Here is a 23,839-nt window from a genome sequence, read left to right as displayed (position 1 = left end):
AATATCGTGGCCAAGCTGCTGCCCACGCCGAGCAAAATGCACTACCAGTTCAACTTGAGAGATATCTCCAAGATATTCCAGGTAAAATCGTTAACTATTTGGCAACTCATAAACTATGCACGTCTGGCTACATGGTAGTAGTAAAGTCTGAGTGTGGTGGGAGAATGAACGACGTAAAAATAAAAAAATCTATGTTTGTGGAGATAACTAGAGTGAAAGATTAACCCCCTTATTCATAATAGTCTGCTAACTTAAATCATTGCTAATTCTCACTCTGTCTTCTTCTATTGACCTAAGTCAGAATGAGAAAAACACTCCTTGGCGGCTGTTTAAAGTTAGCGGACCATTATGGATAAGGGGGTAAGAAACTGACATAGAGCTATTTGTATGTGAAAAGGAAGCCCAGGAGATTAGCTTTCTGTTTCGAGTCATCATCCCTCTGCAGCGGCGGAATGGCAGGCTGCAGAAATTTACTTGGACAGCCTTGACGATTGGCCCGGAACGCACAAATTCCTGAGGGAAGGTGAGCAAGTCTCGCCAATTATGCCTATGTGCTTCGACTTCGCCTCGGCAATACCTCTTTCTAGGGACCTAGAGGGGCGCTTGTAGTCCTACTAAATCCTACTAAAATTACTAAAAAGTATTGCCAGTAATGTTGGCTGGTTTCAGTCATAGGTGTGCTTTATTTTTGCTAACTTTTAGTGCCATACTAATAAAACTATTTAACCAGGGCCTGCTCCGAAGCAATAAGGATTATCAGAACACAAAGCCGAGATTTCTGCGTCTTTGGATCTGCGAAAGTTTCCGTGTGTTCTCCGATCGTCTCACCGAGGAGAAGTTAGTATAAATTTTATACAACATTCATCTCAGTATTTTTGAACAAATCTTTAGATCAAATGAACAAATAAAAAAAAAATAAAAAAACACATTTTCAATGAAGCTCTTATGGAAACGTTTAAACCTGAATAGCTTTTGACCCCGACCACCTAGAAACCAAACTATCGACTAACGATTTTAAGATTTTCTCAAGACCTTTCCAATAAAAAAAGCGCGCTTTCAAGGAGCTTTCTTCCTCGTACTACGAAGCTGTGAAATGAGCCTCCTTGTGCGGTGTTTCCAGGACGACACGACATGGGTACCTTCAAAACAAGCGCGTTCTTAAAGGCCGGCAACGCTCTTGTGATTTCTCTGGTGTTGCAAGAGAATGTGGGCGGTGGTGATCACTTAACACCAGGTGACCCGTACGCTCGTTTGTCTTCCTATTCCATAAAAAAAAACTACATAGTATACTAGCTTTTACCCTCGACTTCGTCCGCGTGGACTTTCATCTCTTATTTCATCTCCAAATATATGATAGTTTGCTTCTTATCAACTACCTAAAGCAAAGTTTCATGGTTTATCTCCGAAAAAGACGAATTTCTATGAAAACTTTCATCCCTTATTTCAACCCCTTCATGCACTTTTTAACAACAAAGGGTAGCTTATGTATCTATTTTTAAACCAAATATAATCACATTCGAATTCGGAGATAAGCGTGAAAGCGATACTTTGTACTTCCATACGAACTTTCATCCACACACATGTAGAAATTTATAAAACGCTAGTTAAAATATTTGTTTTATATCTTATCAAGTGCCTCAATAGAGAGTTTCATGGTGTCATCTTCGATAGTGTCGAACTTCCATACAAACTTCCATCCCCAATTTCAACCCCTCCAAGCCTTTTTTTCGGGATAAATGATAAGGCATGAAATCGTAACAAACAAACTTACATTCACATTTATAATATTAGTAGGGATTATATACATGTACCTGTTGTAGTTGCTGAGGAGTTCCAATACCATCTTTACGCTTTATTTATGTAGATTAACTGGCCGTTCCCGCCCGCTTCGCTGGACGAATTTTAAAAGGAAATAAATTAAATTTTATTCACCTTTTTACAAATACAATAAAAAATAAGTAGCCATAAACCATCTGGGATAAATTTCGCATCGAATGGTGGAAGTTTCATGTCGATACGATCAGTGGTTTAGCCGTGATTGAGCCTCAAACAAAGACCATTTTCAATATTTAAAAAGAAGATGATATTTAAAAAAAAATTAACGAAACATTTCTTCGACTTCATGTGATTAGGTACTCTGGTGTTGCAAGAGTTGGGCGGCAGTGGTAACTTATCATCCAGTATTCACCGAGCTCATTAATTATTGTCTTATAGACTTTGATCATCGAAGCGTCGAAATAATGTAAGGAAGTCATTAATTATACCCTTTATATATGTATCACGCAGGGATCGTGAATGGTTCATGGGCCAAATGGGAGACATGCTGGGTAAGCACTTTGAGCTGACTTTCCACGCGCTGTGCCCGACCAAGAGCGCGCCAATATTTGGACACTTCCTCAACCCCTACGAGGTTTACGACGACTTGAACGATCCCAACGCTTTAAGGAGGTAAGTTCTGCTTTCATGCTTCACATCTTTTATCTTATTCATAAATGCAATATAAAATTACTCTTAGTTTAAATTTATTTCTCCCTGTTATGTACCTAGCCTTGCCATAATTACTGAAATAAAGAATAATAAATAGTTTCTTTTGCAAATTACATTTATTACTTTTACAGTGTGTTAGTTTAATACATAAATATAAAACAATTTAAAATATAAAAAGGTTATTCGAAGTTGTCTCCATTGGCTGCAATACAGTATTTTAAACGTTGAGGGTAGTTATCAATAGAAGCACGCACCATTTCCATGGGAAATTTCTTCACTGCCAATCGTACTGATTGTTTTAGGGACTCCAAATTATCTTGGCGTTTAGAGCAAGCCGTACTCTCTAAAACTGACAGGAGACTAATGGACACTAAATTGTTTCAAAACGGTTTCTATTCAGTCTCTTTCTCACACCTAGGTTTTTTTATAAGGATAGTTATCTCAATCTCATACAGGGCTCGTCCATTACGCTAGTATGCTAATATGTAAGTACAAAATGTATGTACATGTAAAATCATTTGCCAAACGGTGAATTGGATAATTCATGTCACACACAATATATATTGGTGCAGATACATAGCGAACCAGATGGAGGAGTACAACAGCTGCCCTGGCGTGGTGAAGATGGACCTGGTGTTGTTCAAGGACGCGATAGAACACATCGTCCGCATTGTGCGCGTCGTTTCGCAGCCACGCGGCCACATGCTGTGTGTTGGGATCGGTGGGTGATACAATTCATGTTTATATTTCGATTTATATGATATTTTACCCGTGGGAGCCTCCTTTGCACAGGATGCCAGCTGGATTATGGGTACCACAACAGAGGTGTGTAAACATTACTGTGTTTCGGTCTGAAGGGCGCGAAGCTAGTGAAATTACAGTGCAAATGAGACTTAGGGCGCGGACTGACTAGGATTGTAAACGCTACAACCAATAGTACAATATTTGTGTCGATCATGTGGCTAAGCTGCAAATGGGCATTAATTTTAATGGTTTTGTTTTGTTTATTCAAAAAATACATATTAAATTGAATAATTGTTCGGTTTAAACTTTAGAAAAATACTAATTCTATTAAGTTCTTTTAAAAAAGAATATTGTTATCGCTGAAAATTCAGAGATTTTTAAATCCAAAGTTTATTTTTTGGTAGCAACTACCAAATTTTTTATTGGATATTTCAAATTATATATAAATATTCTATTCGGTTCTAATTCATCTTTATGTACTTCTTTTTGTACTGTATTTTTTTGCGTCGGAATATTTTAATTGCGTCTTATTTTAATCGACTCTCTAAGAAACTAATTTTTGTGGATATCGAGGTATGACCGCGCCTTAACATTTTATGTCTCAAGGTGACGAGAGCAATTGTAGTGCCGCTCAGAATTTTTGGGTTTTTTCAAGAATCCTGAGCAGCACTGCAATTGTTAAAAATTATCCTGTGTTCTTCTCAGAGTAGTGCATAATATCTCTGAGAGTACACAGAATGATCAAGTTGAAATCTTTAAGCATTTTGCTGATTCCAAATGTTACAGTCGTAACATAACTAAGGTTACAATTTTGAAAGCTAATCGATTGATAGAATTAATTTTTTTTATTGTTTTTATTTCGTTCAGCTTATTTTTTCACATTAGAAGGGGTAAACGACAATGACGACGACGACACTGGATGGAAACCATCAGATGAAATCTGCCCATGGTCATTCGTATCCCCAAACATCAAGAGATGTTTTACCGACCTGGTGGCAGTATATGGCCTAGTTAAAAGGCGTTTATTTTCTCAAAATTGATTCCCTTAGAATTCTATTTGATGTCATTTCTAATATACTAGACACTACTACCGCTTCGGAAGCAAATGGCGCTCTGAGAGAGAAGAAGCGGCGCAAAAAACTCTCCCAGCATTTTTGTTGCGCTCTTTTTAATCAAATATACAATATTGTACTGTCACAGCTATTGCTATAAAAAGATTGAAGGTTACTAGGTCTTATCGGTTCGGAAATTCTGCTGCAGATGATTCTATATGGATTATTGCAAAATCCGCGGTTGTACGGACAGCAAATTGAATTAGATGACATTTCCTATTGTTAACGCAAGTGTTCACCTCACAGGTGGTTCGGGCCGCCAGAGTTTGACGCGAGTCGCCTCCTACATTTGCGAATGTAACTCGTTCCAGGTGGTCTGTACCAAGACATATGGCGTCAAGGATTTCCGGGAAGACCTCAAAGTTTGTCTTATTCAATTATACCTATCTAGTTTCCACTTTTCGTAGAAGTCAGCAAAATTCAAAAGGAAGGGATCGTTAAAAAAAATTGCAAAATAACGTTGCCGTTGTATGCTAAACAAAAATGGCCGTTTTCTGTTAATAAATTCAAATTCAAATATTTTTATTCAAAATAGGATGTCACTCATTGAAAGTCAAAAACTACCACCCATTCCATAACGATTGCCTCAGACCTGACAAGAATGGGCGCAACAAACTCAGCGGGCTTTTTTTTCATCAAAAGAAATATGTTAACAAAGTAATATTGTACAATTAAACTTATTATTTAACAGCCTGAGGGCGGTGACTCCATTCCCAATCTGTGGTATCATTAAGAAAGTAATTTATGTTACAGTAACCATTACCACACGTTTTTTTACAATTCTTTTGAATAACGTTATACTTTTATTTTGAACACTTTCTGGGATATTGTTTTAAAAGCATATACATCACGCAGGCCTGATAAATTATACTTTTTAATTATTGTTTATTTTATCATTCGACGAACATCGCGTCAAATGAATGATTTAGTTCAATTTTTTTTTTCAAATTGAGAAGTAATTTTAAACTTGGAGTAAATTTTCCTTGTGTTTATTAATAAAACAGAATATGAACATGTTTTGTAGTGGACCTTTAATCGGATCTTATTAAAATATTGAATGTCTTAGGTGCTGTACACAAACTGCGGCGTGGACTGCAAGAAGACCACGTTCATATTCTGCGACACTCAGATAGTGGAGGAGACCTTCACCGAGATTATAAATAACCTGCTCAGCAGCGGCGAGGTCACTAACCTCTTCAAGCCGGACGAGTTCGAAGATGTATGACTACCCTCCTTTATCATCTAGATATTGTAGGCACGCTATGATGGCCGTTTTGATAAATTACAATAGAAATCTTGATATATGTCATGTTACTGTGACCTGTATGGATTAGCAATCAGTTTTTTAATAGTAATATAATAATAAACTTTATTGGCAACATAATTACGTTGCTAAACGTAGGTCATTTTTTTTAATTAAAAAAAGAAACCCTTAACAAAAAGTAATTATTATTTATTTATCAATATGCAAACTTAATTGAAACTATAAAGAAAAATAAACAAATAATTAAGACAGTCTTAGTGAAGTTGAAAAAAAAGAACAATAAAATTGAGGGGCAGAGTAATCACTTTAGTGTTGCCATGTTGGAGTTTGCTCGGTTACAGATGTGTCCATACTTTATTGACACAACACTGATAGTCAGTGTATCCGTAAATAATTGTGACTAAAATAAATATTACAAAAAATTTAGATTTAAAAATTATCATATTAATTACAAATCTTCAATTTTGTCAGGCCATCTTGTTGGAGAACGACTGCGCAATCAAGAAAGACAGTTGCGTTCGGATAATGATAATTATTTATAGGAAACGAAATTATATTATACACCCTTTATTGCAAAGTCACGAATATTGTTGTATGATACATAATATGTATGTTTTTTTACCTCCTTATTCATAATGGTCCGCTAACTTTAAACAGCCGCTAAGAGAGTGTTTTTTCTCATTCTGACTTAGGTCAATAGAAGAAGACAGAGTGCGAATTAGCAGTGCTTTAAGTTAGCAGACTATTATGAATAAGGGGGTTAGTATTTAAGCAAATTTTGGACGTGATGTCACTTCGGGAATTCAATTATAATCTTCCAAACCTTATTCATATACTACAACATGCAAGCGAAAATATACCTTCAGCTGTAATTAGCTTGTAGTCTTGCTTATCGCTATTCATATTTAGCTAGCTATAAGGTGCCATAATATTGAAATCTACAAACCGAAGTACTACGAGACGAGCAGGAAGTTCAGCTGATGGTAATTTATACGCCCTGCCCATTACAATGCAGTTCCCCTCAGGTTGAAAAATCAAAAAATTCAACAATTGCGCTCATCACCTTAAGACAAGATGTTAAGTCTCATTTGCCCAGTAATTTCACTAGATGTGGCGCCCTTCAGACTGAAACACAATAATGATTACACATTACTGCTTCACGGCAGAAAAAGGCGCCGTTGTGGTACCCATAATTTAGCCTTCATCCTGTATAAAGGAGCCTCCCATTGGTGAACTTCCAGTTTCATTATATTCCAGATCAAGCAAGCCCTGGAGAAGCCGATGAAGGCCGCGAACATAATGCAGACGGCCGAGTCTGTGTACTTGTTCCTGGTGGACAGGGTCCGTGCCAACATGCACATCGTGCTGTGCTTCAGTCCCATCGGTGACGACTACAGGTGGGTTCGGAAGAGAAAAGCATTGTAAGGAAAATGTGACGAGCCCAGCAAAATGACACTTGGCGCTGCGTAGAGACGTCGATTCATTATGTGTCTTCTACCGCATTTATCACGGGGAGTGTGCCGAAGAGCTGTTTGAACTGAACCTGCCGCCAGTTCCAAGTTCGCTACAAATTAAGATATCATCCCCACCATCTGGATGTGTCGCGGTCCTCCACAGTGCGGTTGTGAAGGAACTTTCTTTAACGTACAACCAAACTGTGGAACCAGCTTCCTTGTGTGGTGATTCCAGGGCGGTACGACATGAGTGTCATCATACGCGCAGCGCAAAAACATGTCTCAAATGCTGGCAATGCTTCTGTGATTCCTCTCGTCTTGCAGGAGAATGTGGGTGGCGTTGATTACCACCACCAAACCCACACGTTGGTCACACCAGGTGACCCATACGCTCGATTTTCCTCATTTTTCATTAAAAAAATAATGTTTTGTGGTTGTCATTAATGTTTTTAATATAGGAACCGCATCCGTCAGTACCCCGCCTTGATAAACGCTACAACTACTAACTGGTTTCTGGAATGGCCGCGAGAGGCGCTGCTCGAGGTGGCCTACAAGTTTCTGGAGGGCGTGGAACTATTAGCTTCCATCACGGGAGTTCGGGTGAGAGCTATTTATAACCTAATTATTTTGGTAACTTAAGCTAAGGCAATTAATTCCTCAAACTTGATTCCTTTTGAATTCTTTATGATGCCTTTTCTAATATACTAGGTACTACTAACGCTTCGGAAACAAATGGCGCTCTGACAGAGAAGAAGCGGTGCAAGAAACTCTCCCAGCATTCTTTTTGTACTTTCTCAATGTTCGACATGACACTCGTAACCAGTCGAACAATATATTTTCCTAACACAAAAAAACAGTGGATGTAACGTTTTGGACCCAGGTTGCGTCAGACAATAATATATATATATATATATATATGTAATAATGAAAATGGTATTTCTTTGAGGCTCGAATCACGCCTAAACCACTGATTGTATCGACATGAAACTACCACCATTCGTGGCGAAATTTATCCTAGATGGTTTATGGCTACTTATTTTTAGAATTCCAACGTTCCTTCATTAATTTATTTTTTGAAATTTGCCCTTTTGAAATTTGCCCGGCGGGAACGGCCAGTAACTATACAAGTTTTATATTTCGCATTTCTGCAGGTCCGCCGGAAGGAGTCGCTGGTGGAGAGCCGCGAGGACGTGCTGCGAGCGTCCGTGGCGTCCATCATGTCGCTGATCCACTCGTCGGTGGGCCGCTACTCCGTGAAGATGTGGCAGGAGATGCGCCGCACCAACTACGTGACACCAACCAACTATCTGGAGCTCGTGTCCGGCTATAAGGAGTTAGTATCAGCCGACATTACCAACTTCTGGAGTCGTGGCGGATCACTGTCTTGTTTTAAGTAACTTTCGTCAAAGACAATTAAAATTATAGAAACAAATATATTTCGTGGTGTTTCCAGGCAATTGTGACTTTAAATAAAGTGATAGAATGATTTAATGGTCATGTAGGCCATTGGTGGCGATGACCATTCAACATCATAGAAAAAAAACTATAGGATGTCTGTTTACTTTTAACGAAATACTGAGCAAGAATGTAATAAAAATTCTTAATCCGGCAGCGTATCTTTTCTATTGTCGAATACATAATGATCGCTTACAGCAATTGTAGCGTCTAACAGTAAAAAAAAATCACAAGAGCAGGTGTCGTTGTCATCACCATTCTTAACTCTGAATGTGGCATTTTTGTCCAGTTTTTACCTTTACCTGTAATTAATTTTAGTAAAGCTAATTTTCTGATATAAAATAAAACTATATGTTTTTTTTAAATATAATTATGTAAAAAATTGAAAAAAATATGGTTATCTCAGCCAGCTGTGGTATATTAATTTTTAATTTTTTGTTTAATTCAATAATCATTTTGAATAAAAAAATTTCAGGATGCTGAAAGCGAAGCGTATAGAGATTGCTCTGCAAGCAAACAAACTGCGCAATGGCCTGGGCAAGGTGGAGGAAACCACCAAGCTGGTGGGGCAGATGTCAGAGGAGTTGGCAGTGGCCCAGGTGAGATGAGATGAGGTGCAATGAGTTTTGAGACTGCGGCGCTATCGCCCGCACTGGCATCGCACGCCGATTACACTCGAGCTAAGACGAATACCGAATCATCTTCGTACTAGCTTCCTGGCTCGTCGTTCTTGACTACGACATATGTATAGATTTAGTTTGTGTAATATGTTTATTATAAAACGTAGGTCCAAGTGGCGGAGTACACCGAGCAGTGTATAGAGTACATGGGCGTGATCAACGTGCAGCAACGGAACGCCGACGAGCAACAGCGGTCCGTGGCCGCGCGCAGCAAGAAGACGCAGGAGGAGGAGGTGCAGTGCAAGAAGCTGGCTGAGGCCGCCATGAGGGACCTGGCCAGCGCCATGCCCGCGCTCGAGGAGGCTGTCAAGGTACTTATATACGGCCTATACAAGTGAAGGAAGGAAAAGTACCTTAAGTGTGTCCTCACCTGATTCCTGCCGCCGTATTCCACCCTCGCACGACACGCCACAAATCACAATATCATCCCCACCATATGGATATGTGGCGGTCCTCCACAGTGCGGTTTTCAAGGAACTTTCTTCCACGTACTACAAAGCTTTGGAATAAGCTTCCTTGTGCGGTGTTTCTGGAACAATACGACATGGGCGTTCTTTAAAGGCCGACAACGCTCCTGTGTTTCTTCTGGTGTTGCAAGAGTATGTGGGCGGTGGTGATCACTTAACATCACGAGACCAGTACGCTCGTTTGTCCTTCTTTTTCATAAAAATATGTACTAACCGCTCGGTTCTATTGTCGTTGTGCTCGTTCTATACCACATGGAGGGGAAGTACCTTAAATATTGTATATGTAACATTTTAATAAAATAAGACCTTATTTTAATTTAAAAAACAATTTAAATTGCATTTCTAGATTTGTAAATAATTTACTGATTGAACCGGGAATCGAACCCGCTACACGAGAAAAAATAACCCTGTAGTTTTATTATACCGACCGAAAGACTTCATCATAAGGCTCTTGGTGAGGGAGTAGGGTGCCGTATTTGGGAAGGATAAGAGGTGGATAAACTAGGCTAAAAATTAAATTTGAATATAATATGCCTTGGTGTATATTCTTCTATTTAAGAGTTGCGTTTTACTTGTGTTGTTTATTGATGGATTTAATTGCATCACCGAACTGTGGTGTGGAGCAGTCAAATATCGAAATAGCTGACGAAAATATCTTCTAATTACTGTATGTGCGTCTCGAACATTCGCAGGCGCTCGACGCGTTGAACAAGAAAGACATAACAGAGGTTAAGTCGTACGCCAAACCACCGCAGAAGGTAGAGATGGTGTTGGAGGCTGTACTCATATTGCTACAGGTGAGACTTTGGCAGCGTTTGAATCTTAATTCCATTCAAGCTAAATTCAAAATTTTGTAGTTGTAATTATATTCTTATTACTTATATGTTCTTATTGTTTATCACAAGATTTTACGTAGGTACATTTTTGATATTATTTTTTTAACATTAAAATTATTTAAATAAGACACTTTAGAAGGATTAAAACGCGTTTTTACATTAGATTTTTGCGTAAAAGTTACATTTTTATTTTTGTTAACCCTTCAAGACCTTTCCAGATCTCGTTTTCAGGGGGACTGCAGATGAAATGAGTCAAAGATAGTATTTATCATAGTTGTCATTATAACGCAAAAATCGAATGTAAAAACAGTTACAATTATTACACGCGTTTTAATCCTTTAAAAGGGTTTTATTTAAATGTGTAACACTCGCGTTAATCAAAGAAAAAACTATTAAAATTATTTGTTTAATCTTTTGCAGAAAGTGGCAAATAAAATTATGTGATGTGAAAAACAGCTTATAAACTTAGGAAATTTTATGCCAAATTGTTCCAAAGAGTAGTATTTTGAAATAGAAAGAGCCAACATGGGCCGAAGCGAAGCGTCAACTGGGCGACCAGTACTTCCTGGACCGTCTGCGCGACTTCGACAAGGACAACATCGCGGACAAGACGCTGAAGAAGATTGGCACGTACACCGCCAAGCCGGACTTTGACCCCGAGATCGTGGGCACCGTGTCGCTAGCTGCGAAGTCGCTCTGTCTCTGGGTGCGGGCTATCGAGAAGTATGGCAAGGTCTACAAGTAAGTACATCTTGCACACCCGCTTCATGGATAACATTTTGTTATTTCAAAAGTTACCAAATTATTTAGATTTGAAAGAACTAATATGCAATGATTAGGGTTGAGCAGGTTATCAACTGTAACGTATATCCTGTAGATGGAGCCACAACCTGAGAGTTAAACAAGGCATACCAAGATTAACGAACCATACGTCAATCGAACGGTTGGCTAAAGAGCGCTCGGACGGAACCCGAGAGGTCGCGGGTTCGAGTCCCGCATCGTTCACTTTGTGATTCTTGTAGCTGCAGGCTAAAGTATTTTAGAAAACGTTTCAGCTTTTCTAGGTTTTTAGTCGTTTAAGTGGCAGGCAACGAATTTGTTAGGAACATCTTCAAAGGTTTAGTAGAACCAATTTCAAAATAATGATAGATACAGTAACAGTCCTCTATGCAGAGGATGTGTTAGCGCTGGAGCTCTGCCACGTAATACGTAATAGTCTCCTCTTAAGTAAATCCTCGGAATAGTAATGCCATTCCGTAAAGACCATGAAGTAACTTCGAAACTTTTGCGTTTTTGGACAGCTTGGCTGCTGCACTAGCCAATATCCTTACAAGGACCAAAAGAGAATGTGAGCGGATACAGGCGTTTTTACATAATATGTTGCATTTGTATCTCTGAGACCGTTTGCTTTCTAATAAAGAAGAGAAGGTACTGTAAGATCTTTTACGACTAAACATAAAACATACATACACTACGAATCTTTCTTGATATTGGATGCGCCAGCAAACGATTTAAATTAAAGCTTAGTTTCTAGTTTGACTCCTAATGATAGTTTAATGTAATACTATAAGAAGTTTACCTGAGAATATGGATCGCAAATAAGACGATATATAATCGATAATAATCATCACAATTTTACCCCTAGAATTGTCAAACCCAAAAAGGAACGTTTAGAAGAGGCTTTGGAGTCGCTTCGTATGAAGCAGCAAATATTGGCTGAGGCACGCGCCAAGCTGCGGGAGTTGAGTGAGATGATCGCCCGCCTGCAGAAGGAGTATGATGAGAAGGTGGCGCAGAAAGAAGAACTAGAGAGGAAGTCGAGAATGCTCCAGCTAAAGTTGGAGCGAGCTGAGGCACTCATTACTGGACTGTCTGGTTAGATGATGTATCAGCAGCAGTCGAAGACTGCTTGATCGTAGATGAAATATTATGATTGTTAAAAAAATAAAAAAGTAAAGCGCAAAGAGAACCACGAACATAAGAAACACTGTATTATGCTTCTTATCTCATTTACTCCCAAGTTAAATCTTATGAATTTATGTGCCTGTCTCTTTTTCGTTCCATCGATTTTCAAATCACAACGATGCTAAACAAGTTTTCACTTCAAAACCTTGAGGTAAAAATACTACAGTCGGAGATGGGGAAACTCTTATGCTTCTTATTGCAATTAAAGTAACAATTGATTATTTGAAAAAAAGCCTTTGCGAGTGCGGTTTTTAAGAAGGTTCCTGCCATGAACTACCAAATTATGGAATGAACTTCGTTGTGCTGTTTTCCAGGATGATACGATACTGGTGCCCTTAAATAAAGTACGTACATCTATCTCATATCGCTGCAAGTCTCCTATGTTGCAAGGGTGTAACGGAGGCGATTATCTCTTACAATTGGGTTAGCTACTCTTATATAATTAGAAAAACGTAATGTCTCACGAATAATTCAAATGCAATACAAATTCAGTCACATGACAAGAATGAACAAGATCATTTGTTGGACTTTTATGTTATATAGGAAAGAACAGATAGCAACCTTATCGTAAACGGCAGCTGATACTGCAGATGCTGATCTAGTGACTGCCAGAAAAAGATCTGGTCGTCAATTTACACTGGAACACACAACCGTCAAACAAGAACTTAACAATACAAATGCACCGCTTAGGCGTTTTACGCACATATGTGGTGGCAGCAAGTACTGCCCCACACTAACTATGCACATATCTATAGTACTACTTGTAACATAGACTTACAATATACTAGCGTATAAACAAACAAAGCGTCTGACAGAAAAGAAAATCCCTAACGGAGACACAGCATTATAGAAATTTGAATAACTAGCCGTAAACAGTCATCCATGCCTGGAATTATGGATAAAGGATAGTATAGCATAAATCATTACCACACTTTGGGAAAGGGTTGATTACCACCAGACTACTTCATGATATAAACATTAATTAATCTAATACAATTTAATATTTGTAAATAGGCCCTTTAGGTTCTTTGCATCCGTTCCGTGTCTGAGGCGTATCTTTTTGGATGTATGGTGAATATGATGTTCAAAAAGCGCCACAAAAATCCAACATTAAAGAAAAATATTTGAAAACTTGTCAATAGGTGAGAAAGAGCGATGGGAGTTGACAGTGGAACGTTTGGACAAAGAGTTTGACAACCTGCCAGGTGATTGCTTGATAGCGACCGGGTTCGTGGCGTACCTGGGGCCGTTTGTCTCCGAGTATCGGGAGTACCTTATGGACGATTGGTTCAGAGAGGTTTGTCTATCCTTTTTTTCTAGTCAGCAATGAATGGACATGGATTTTTAATGAAATACAAAAATAGTCAGGCTTATTACATACATTATACGTCACCCGATGGTTATTTAAGATGCATTTTTGCCATCTGCTGCCGATTTCCAAATTATTAAGGCTCGCTTAACTCTTAACTCGACTCACTTAAGATGTGTGGTGTTCCTCTACAGTGAGTATTCCTAGAAACTTTTGTCCACATATTACCAAACTATAGAACAAACTTCCTTGCGCGATTTTTACAGGACGATGCAACAGTGGTTCCTTCAAAAAAGGCGCGTAAACCTTCCTAAAAGTCCGGCAGCACTCCTGTGATTCTTCTGGTGTTGCAACATGTGGATGGCGGTGATCACTTAACAATATCTTTTTATGGTCTTTCAATAAAAACATTTAAAAAATGATGTTATGGTATTTTATGTCGGTAAATAATAGCTGACTAAATCTCAGTACATATACTGTAATTTAAGAAGTTCCAGTTAAGCTAGGGTCAATTTATTTTAAATCATGTAGGCACGTAGTTTTTTTTTATGGAATAGGAAGACAAACGAGCGTACGGATCACCTGGTGTTAAGTGCTCACCGCCGCCCACATTCTCTTGCAACACCAGAGGAATCACAAGAGCGTTGCCGGCCTTTAAGGAAGGTGTGCGCGCTTTCTTTGAAGGTATCCATGTCGTACCGTCCCGGAAACACCGCACAAGGAAGCTCATTCCACAGCTTCGTAGTACGAGGAAGAAAGCTCCTTGAAAACCGCACTGTGGAGGACCGCCACACATCCAAATGGTGGGGATGATATCCTAACTTGTGGCGTGTCGTGCAAAGGTGGAATTCGGCGGCAGGAATCAGGTTAAACAGCTCTTCGGAACACTCCCCGTGATAAATGCGGAAGAAGACACACAATGAAGCGACGTCTCTGCGCTTCGCCAAGTGATCCAGCCGTGGAAAATGGATCGAGCTGATTGTGGGGTAGCTCGTTAATAAAGTTTTTCCCGTAGGTTTATAATGAAGGTGTCCCCTGCACAATGGACCTCAGCATGAAGTACTTCCTTCTTGATGATGCAATTCTAAGAGAATGGAATTATATGGGGCTGCCTGGTGAGTATGACTGCCTCCTTCGTTCTATGTCAAACTCAAATAAACTTGATTCAATACGGCTTAAGCTAAGAGTTTTAGAATCGTCACTATAAATACATCTTTTAAATTACTGATCTACAATATGTTCGGAAAAATTAGACCCCGTGAGAAAATCACACTAGAAACTCAACAGCCAATAGAATATTTTTCAATAGCTGTAATGCACAAAATATATTAGTTTGTAAGGTGCTGGATCCAATATATGAATCGTGTTCAAAGGTAAAGCGTTTTAAATATTTCATAAAAAGTAATAAAGAACAAATTGTATAAATACAAATTATCGGATGCATCAACATTTAGAGCTTGAATTCATTGTTTGTGTAAGGTGCGTCGTGAACATGATGGTCGTGATTACTGTCATAATTAGTAATCGCGTTCAACAAATACAAATGCAATGATATTATATATTGCTTTAGGTATGATTTAACGCTTCCCGCACCATAAATCTATCTAGGGATTCATTTCTCATGTGACTGGTCATTTACTAACTACTTTTATGAGGAATATTTATTTTCGAAAAATACGTACTAAAGCTTTGGGTAAAAGAGTTGCTTACGTACCTCGCTGTTTCCCATGTCATACTTGTATAATTCATCATTATCTAATCGTCTAATTCAATTACAATTTAACATAAATTTTCCTTCTGGGACACCAAACTATTTTAGAGCCACAGAGCTTCCTAGCGTGCTTTTTATAAAATATTTATAGTTAAAAATACCCAAATTGTGTCATTACACAACAGATGACAACTTCAGCGCGGAGAACGGAATAATAGTGGTGCGTGCTACAAGATGGCCGCTGGCTGTGGACCCGCAGGGACAGGCGCTCATCTGGATCTCGAGGCTGGAGGAGAAGAACGACATACAGGTTGATATGGATCGCTTAATGTTGATACGAAATTTCACTCGCACCACGTTGTTGTCTGGCATACCACAGCCGAGTGATTCGCAGGAAACTTCTTGCCTCCCACAAATACTTTTTCCAATCATCTGCCGGTTGCTGTATCCTCGATCTAATTCGACTTAGGCATGTCCAACCTGAGAACTAACTCCCCACCCATTTACAAAACAACGCATTTCTAAGACCGCTAGAAGTGCAGATGTCCATGAGGGGCAGTTCTCACTTTGCGCGGTGCGCCATTACCCTCTCTAATATAAAAAATGTGGAATTAATAAAGCATATTCTTTAGAATAAGTATATAATATATAAAGGGAGGATAAATCTTGATGAGTTTCTTGCCAGTTGTTCTCAGAACAAGGCGTCCTGGTGGTCTCTTGATCCGATGGCATCAAACTTGACATTCATAGGCGTACAAATTATACCTACATGAATAAAGAAAATTGATTTCATTACTGTTATTGTATGTACTCCAGATTGTTGATTTTGGTCAACCCAACTACCTTAAGATCATGGAGACGTGCCTGATAGAGGGCAAGCCGGTGATCGTCCAGAACGTAGGCGAGGTGCTGGACCCCTCGATCGCGCCGATCCTGGACAAAGCCATTGTGAAAATCGGGAACTCCTACGTCATCAAGTTCAACGAAAAGATGGTTGCATACAATAGCAAGTTCCAGATGTACCTCACCACCAAACTTGGTAAGACTTTGAGGAATAAATTGGCGTTTATTTACGTTACAACTTTTTAAATTGATTACTTGGAAAAATTAACAATGTTTTCAGTTTAGGATATCATTCCCCTCTGCAATAGTGCGCATTTAAAGAAACTGTCGTCCACCTAAAACCAGCCTGTGTAAAGCTTTGCGCGGTGTTTCTAGGACGATACGACATTGATACCTTCAAATAGCTCGTACACTTTTCTAAAGGACCGGCAACGCTCCTGTGATTCCTCCTGTGTGGCAGGACAATGTGGGCGGCGGTGATCACTTAACAACAGGTGACCCGTACGCTCGTTTGTCCTTTCTTCCATAAAAAAAAGTTGAATACGTTATCAAATTACTTATAATTTGTTATAAACTTTACATAATGAATAAAATAATGGCTACGTTGAAATGTTAAGGTAACCCGGTGTACACTCCCGAGACCTTGACGAAGACAACGATGGTGAACTTTGCGGTGAAGGAGCAGGGGCTGACGTCACAGCTGCTGGGCATCGTGGTGCGCAAGGAGCGGCCGCAGCTTGAACTGATGAAGGATAACCTGGTGATGACCATCGCAAATAACAAGAAAACGCTGGTGAGTGCTTGTAGGAATTGCTAGAAAAGGCATCAAAGTGGGCGGGTGAAATGTTGTATTTCGATGTTGTGCTATATGCATAAAAATGTGATATGAATCCAGGTGGACTTAGAGAACGATCTGCTTCGCATCATGTACGAGTCGCAGGTGCCTCTCCTGGAGAACGAGGAGCTGTTCATAACGCTGCAGACGTCGCAGCGCACGTCGCTGCAGGTGAAGGAGGCGCTTATCACCTCTCAAGTGACGGAAAAAGAGATTGACACGGCCCGACAGGTGATGCGACTAATGTTTTATCAGTTCATGTCAGCTTTTCTTATTGTTTTGTATGTTCGTCGCTCCATTTACTTTAAATGCCTTATCCTAAGCGTGATAGCGCTCCACCTGGGGTGAAAAAAGTGAACCACCTCGCGTCAGCAATATTAAAAAACAATTTGTCAGTCTTCGCTTGAAACTTCTGCTGACGTGCACTATGAGATTTGCATTGGCAGAACCGCCTCAATATAATTAATAACTGTTGAAAGTTCTTTACACCCTGGGGTTTATTGTGTGAACTAGTGATTTTTGGAGCACTACGAGCTGTGCACCGCAATATCGAGTAAATTCCCTAGCGGTAAAGTTTTTATTTTGAAGATATTATACTTGCAAGTAATCGGAACCCTAGAACCCTTGTTCACTAGAACAGAGCTGGTGTTACCTGATCGACCCTGAAGTCGTTAGTAGACTCTGATAATCTCGTGGCAAATGAGAGTATGAGTAGGTGTAAACAATTTGTTATTTTTAAAGTGATATCCCTTACTTCAGGAATTAATTATAAAAATTAAATTTGAAACCAAAATTGATTCACGATGTGGTTGGCCCGCGCCTCTCGGTTTCGATTTATCGTTTAAATTTGAAAGGGCGACATCTCAAGTATATTTCGTAATATGTAATTATTATTGGGGTTGAGCAGGTTATGAACTGTAAAGCAGATGCTATAGATGAAGCAACAACCTGAGAGTTGAACAAGACATACCAAGATTTACGTTTGATGTGTTACTCAGACTGTTGCTCGGTTGGTAAGAGCGCTCGTACGGAACCCGAGAGAACGCAGGTTCGAGGTCGCATCGTTCATAAATTTTGGTTACATATTTAAGTTGTATGGTGAGGTGATCTAACAGGCCAGCTGTAATAACCTACACCCAACCACATATTTGTAGCACCCGTAATTGAACTAAAATAGTGTTGTCGACCAGTGGGACCAACAAACGACGTCACACACGAATGCCGTGAGAAACGCTATGTCAAATAAAATTATAAAATAAAATAGACAACGCATGGGTTTTGTTTGACCGATATCCTAAAATAAAATTGTTTTATCAGGGCTACGTTCCGGTAGCTGTCCGCGCGTCCGTACTGTTCTTCGCGTTGAACGATCTGTCCCGCATCGACCCCATGTACCAGTTCTCTCTGGACGCCTACATCGACCTGTTCACGTACTCCATAGATCGCAGCCCCAAGGGAGGGGAACTGGAGGACAGGATCAACAATCTCAACGAGTTTCACACTTTTGCTGTCTACAAGTGAGTCAAAACAAGCGCGCACCATTATCTTTAATTTTCGTAAAACCATTCAACCTGAGCTACCCCGGGGCATAAGAGGAATAGGGAAGTCCCAGGCAGAAGGGGACTACAATATAAAAGTATAAAAGGCGACTTAGGACAGTTACCAGTACGAGGCTCCTCTGCACAGGATACTGCTTAGATTATGGGTGCAAAAACGGTGAAATTACTGGGCAAATAATGAGACTTAACATCTTATAGTTTTTCAAGAATCCTGAGCGCCAGTTCATTGTAATGGACAGGGAGTATTAATAACCATCAGCTGAACGTTCTGCTCTTCTCGACCCTTATTGTCATAAAAAAAGCTTGGTATGCTTTATGCGTCTAGATGGAAACTCTTGCTGCTAAGCAACGTATGACAACGGGCCATGTTTATTACTTTAGTGTGCATGACAAGCTACTATTGCTATAGTTATTGCTGAAAATAGAGGTTACCAGTTCACCGCTATTTTTTGACGTGTCCACAGTTGCCATAGTCGGTCAGGAAGTATATATTCTCTAAGCATTCAACTTAAATTTATGTTCCCTCTTTTGTTTTCAACTTTTGTAAATAATAAAATAATAAATTCTACATAAAAATAGCGTGTGGTGGTATTACAGGAACACTTGCCGCGCGTTGTTCGAGCGCCACAAGCTGCTGCTGTCGTTCCACATGGTCTCCCGGATCCTGTTCCAGATGGGCAAGTTGAGCATGAACGAGTACCTTTTCCTCCTCAAGGGGGGAGTGGTGCTTGACCGCTCCGAACAACCGGACAATCCTACCAGTCAGTATTGTCTGGGGGCACGGTATATCCTCCGCTAAGGATTTTTTAAATTGATATGATCACTATAAGTTAGCTAATTGCGTAGTAACTTAGACAGAAGGACCCTTAAGTTGGGACTGAATAAATTAACCGACTTGGTATTATATGAATCTGACAACTGACAACAACACGCTGAATTCCACAACCCCGATATTTACGACACCGACAGAACAAATTGAAGCATTAGCGGAGGGAAGTGATTGAAAAGCGACGTTGCCAACTTGACAACGGTTTAAAGTTCCCAGAAATCTGTTCTGTTTTAAATCCTCTTCGTTTCCCCTCGGCCTTCCCTACAACAAAAACTAAAAAGAGGCAATTGTAAGTGGTAAACATTTTTTTTTAATTGTCGTTTAAAAGATGAAGCGGATTGTTGGAAAATATTTCCTCGTCTTGTCAGATTGGCTCCCGGATGAGTGTTGGGACAACGTGACCGAGTTGGATAAGCTGCCCGGCTTTCACGGGGTGATTGACTCTTTCGAGACCTTCTCCAAGGAGTGGAAGGAATGGTACCTCATGCCGGAGCCAGAGCTGGAACCACTAATCGGTAATGACATGATATTTATATTGTCTCTGACAGTCATCTATGGCTGATATCTATAGATTGTACTCAGACTTTACTTAGAGTTCAAGCTTAGGGCATTATTTGATTTGGTATTTATAGTTATTTGACAGCTGATATTATGCTGAGCTTTTGGAGGTCTTTCGAGGCTTTAGGAGGCCTATGTCGGAAGACAAGCTGTACCACAGTAAAAACCGTTTGCCGATAGCATTTAGAGGCACTTTTTTTTACTATTTTAGTACCTAGTATGTAAAATTTGTACAGTAATAAAGGATTTTTATTTTTTATTTTATTTTATTTTTTATTTTAATTTTATATTATGCTGAGCTTTTAAGCTAAGACGGCCCAATAGAAAGGTCAATCGCGCAATTCATTATTCAAAGTACATTGTCGATTATTATAAAAACAATATCCAAAACTTATCTGAATATCAGTTTAAGCGAGACGCGGACTTATTAACTTTTACATATGAGAAACGGAACGCAGTTTTAGATGCGTGACAGCTATGGGTGATAGCAGACAGTGTATATATAATACGGGAATTGTAAAACGTCGACCAACACCTGTTGTGATGACGCAATGAATTGTTGATCTCCTTTTTGTTCCGCCTATAGTCGTTTTTTATAGGCTAAGCTTAAGCTTAGCTCCAACTCAACTCTCTAGGGAAGTCTGAGTAAAATCTAAGTTGGCTCTATAGATCTGAGCCTTTGAGCGAGTATAATATTATTAGTATGATCTCAAATTTAATGCATATCAATGTATTAGTGAGAAAAACTGACGAAATATAAAAGTTCTTTTGTCGCTACTAGTATTAAATGAAGTTAATATTTTATCTACACCTATGCTTTAAATCCTCTATTAAAGATTCTGAAACAGTTAGCTTATTGCCAACATTAAAACACCCAATGTCCTAATAACCATTACATCATCCAAACGAGTGTTGTAATGTTGCACTGAATTTCATAACAACACTCCTTTGTTTTTTTTTCGAACCCTTCATGCGCAAATTGTTTCAACAGACAGCCACATTCTTATTGTTCGATGCGTGTTATCTGTATGAATTAAAAAAAAAGAACATTTTATTTTACGCGCATTCCAGACTACCAGATCGTCGTGCGCCGTAAAAAAAAGTAGGTCATTCGAATCCCCGCCATATTTATTCGATATTATTATTGTTTTGTGTATAAAAATGAGATATTCAAGTTTTGACAGCACACCACCAGATATTTTAAACGCTGCAAAAGAACTTATTATTCAAGTAAATTTTAATAATTGCAATAATTCTTTCATTAATAGGTACTTATTTATTTGTATATATATAGGATATTAGGTTACTACTAGGAATGGCTGTTTTAATGTTAGCTTAACTATTTCAGAATCTTTTAGAGGATTCAAATTCTGGGTGTAGATAAAGTATACAAGTATGCAACTGTTGATAATTAGGTATTAAAACACTCTTGTGATACTATTATCACACTCGGCTTCGCCTCGTGTCATAAACCCATATTCGTGTTTTAATACCCCTTATTACACAACAGATGCATAAATAACTATAAAACGTCTCCCGATCCATTTATAATCACTTATTACTAATTATTATTATTTATTTATTATATTATTATAATACTTACTTATTTCTATGAGAGAATTTATTGACGCACGGTTTGACAGTTCTGCTGTGAAACAATTTCATTACGACAGCAGGGTGCATATTTTACGAAGTAATGTTTGATGTTATGATATATTATTGACAAATTCATATTAAAACATTATTTTATTTATTATAGACAGAACTTCTGTCGGGTCAGCTAGTATATAATGAAAATGGTTTTTGTTTGAGGCTCTTTGGCTTAGACTTGAAACTACCACCATTCGATGCGAAATTTATCCTAGATGGTTTACAGCTACTTATTTTTTTATTGTATTTGTAATAAGTTGAATAAAATTTAATTTAGTTTCTAATATATTACAATAACGTTTCGTTTTCATGTTGGTATATTAAGGCGAATGGAACGACGTGTGCAACGAATTCCAGCGCATTCTGTTCGTGCGCTCTCTGCGTGCGGACCGGATAGCGGCATGCGTGTCCACATTCATCATCAACACGCTCGGGCCGCGGTACGTCGAGCCGCCCGTGCTCGACATCAGGGTATGTGCGTGTAATGCCGCCTTTAATTTTGCCCGAGCTATGTTAATTGGTCAAGCCTATTCGAATCAGAGTTACATTTATGCTGGTTGTTAGGTTTAACTAAAACTGTACCTAAATTTGAATATTTTATGAAGGTACGTGCTCTATCTTTCATAAACAATACCGAAGTCAAAAAGTAGTTTATAGGATGTTCGTCTGTGTGTGTGTCTGGGAAAAACACAACACACATGCAGATACCAGTATTTTTGCTGCTAATTCCGTACAGAGACGACGTTGCGGGCAGCAGCTAGTGTGTATATATTTCAAAATAATGAAATCTTTTAAGTTGAAGCGGTTTCCCTCTCTTTGGGAATTAGAATATATTATACAAGTTTATGTTTGCGCCAAAATTTATGGTCGATACGGCCTGCGCTTCTAGAGAGAACATCAGAGGTGTTATATTGCCCATACATTTTGGGCGTAAATAAAGATTCATTAGTATGGTTGGAGTTGCGTAGAGATGTGGGTTCTCCCTGCATTTTGTTTTAAATGAAAATAAAGGAAGAGACGAGGAGGACGTTCAGCTGATGATAATTGATATCTTCGAGCTTCCCACTGGTGGTGGGCAAGTGGGCAATGGCCCATGGACATCCGCACAACCGTAAGTAAGGCAATGGCCTTACTTACCATCACGTGTCAGTCTCGTGCCCGTATTACCCCCTCCTATATAATGAGAGGTTTTTCATTAAGTAAAATGGTGTATTTGTGAGCCAGGCAGCATGGGAGGAGTCAACATGGAAAACGTCACTGCTGTTTGTGCTGTCACCCGGCGTGGACCCCACGTCCTCGCTGATCCAGTTGGCGTTGGACGTCAAGATGTTTGACAAGTTTCAGTCGCTCAGCTTAGGCCAAGGGCAAGCTCCTACCGCTGCTCGGTCAGTAACTTCGGCCGTTTTCAATAACCTATATATCCTTAGTTTAACTTACGGATACATTGCTGTCACCGTTTAAAGACAAGATCTTATCTATCCATAGTTATGTCCAATATAGTTATAGTCCAATGCTATCTGCCAATAGGTTATTGAAATGTAAGTAAGCATAAAAGGATAGATTTGTCAACCTCTAGTAAGTTAAACTAAGGATAGATAGGTTATTGAAAACGGCCGTGAGACGATTGATTTGCTGTTGAACTCGTCGAGATACATTTCAGAGAGCCAAGACATTTACGTACTACAAAGCTGTGAAATGGGCTTCCTTGTGCAGTGTTTCTGGGACGATACGACATGGGTACCTTAAAAAGTATATTGGGAAAATAAACTCACATTGCTATAAATTCTAAAACGATCTTCTATTTTGAAATATAGATAATTTTCATTGGAGCATTATTTGTGGGTTCACGTACGCAGGTTATTATCGAATCCATTCTACAACATGACCAATTACAACATACAAATGACAATGGTGTAAATTGTCATACTAACGACAAACAGATATTATGATATATATAGGTGTAATCGTTAAGTGTGACCAGGTGACTATTCCGTAACTATAATAGATATCAAAAAACTTTAAACTGATATTGAAAGTACGTTACCTAATCTTTAAAATTACATCAATAACTTTTTAAAAAT

General features: G+C 39.0%; 1 protein-coding gene across 1 annotated transcript in view; it reads left to right on the top strand.

Annotated features, from left to right (window-relative positions):
* LOC126967854 (dynein axonemal heavy chain 2-like) overlaps window positions 1-23,839 on the top strand; it is a 42,058-nt gene that overhangs the window by 1,242 nt on the left and 16,977 nt on the right. Inside the window, exons 2-23 of the mRNA XM_050812538.1 lie at window positions 3,295-3,312; window positions 4,590-4,705; window positions 5,410-5,562; window positions 6,865-7,004; window positions 7,520-7,661; window positions 8,213-8,394; window positions 8,992-9,115; window positions 9,304-9,507; window positions 10,356-10,460; window positions 11,014-11,240; window positions 12,145-12,374; window positions 13,607-13,761; window positions 14,789-14,888; window positions 15,670-15,794; window positions 16,301-16,523; window positions 16,945-17,120; window positions 17,223-17,393; window positions 18,480-18,679; window positions 19,319-19,482; window positions 19,919-20,065; window positions 22,084-22,229; window positions 22,983-23,143. Coding sequence (XP_050668495.1) covers window positions 3,295-3,312; window positions 4,590-4,705; window positions 5,410-5,562; window positions 6,865-7,004; window positions 7,520-7,661; window positions 8,213-8,394; window positions 8,992-9,115; window positions 9,304-9,507; window positions 10,356-10,460; window positions 11,014-11,240; window positions 12,145-12,374; window positions 13,607-13,761; window positions 14,789-14,888; window positions 15,670-15,794; window positions 16,301-16,523; window positions 16,945-17,120; window positions 17,223-17,393; window positions 18,480-18,679; window positions 19,319-19,482; window positions 19,919-20,065; window positions 22,084-22,229; window positions 22,983-23,143 — 3,409 coding nt within the window. The remainder of the gene's footprint in view (window positions 1-3,294; window positions 3,313-4,589; window positions 4,706-5,409; window positions 5,563-6,864; window positions 7,005-7,519; window positions 7,662-8,212; window positions 8,395-8,991; window positions 9,116-9,303; window positions 9,508-10,355; window positions 10,461-11,013; window positions 11,241-12,144; window positions 12,375-13,606; window positions 13,762-14,788; window positions 14,889-15,669; window positions 15,795-16,300; window positions 16,524-16,944; window positions 17,121-17,222; window positions 17,394-18,479; window positions 18,680-19,318; window positions 19,483-19,918; window positions 20,066-22,083; window positions 22,230-22,982; window positions 23,144-23,839) is intronic.

This window comes from Leptidea sinapis, chromosome 14 (assembly GCF_905404315.1).
Source record: "Leptidea sinapis chromosome 14, ilLepSina1.1, whole genome shotgun sequence".
Classification (NCBI taxonomy): Eukaryota; Metazoa; Arthropoda; class Insecta; order Lepidoptera; family Pieridae; genus Leptidea; species Leptidea sinapis.
The sequence above is the reverse complement of the archived record's forward strand: the minus strand, read 5'-3'. Positions and strand labels throughout refer to the sequence as shown.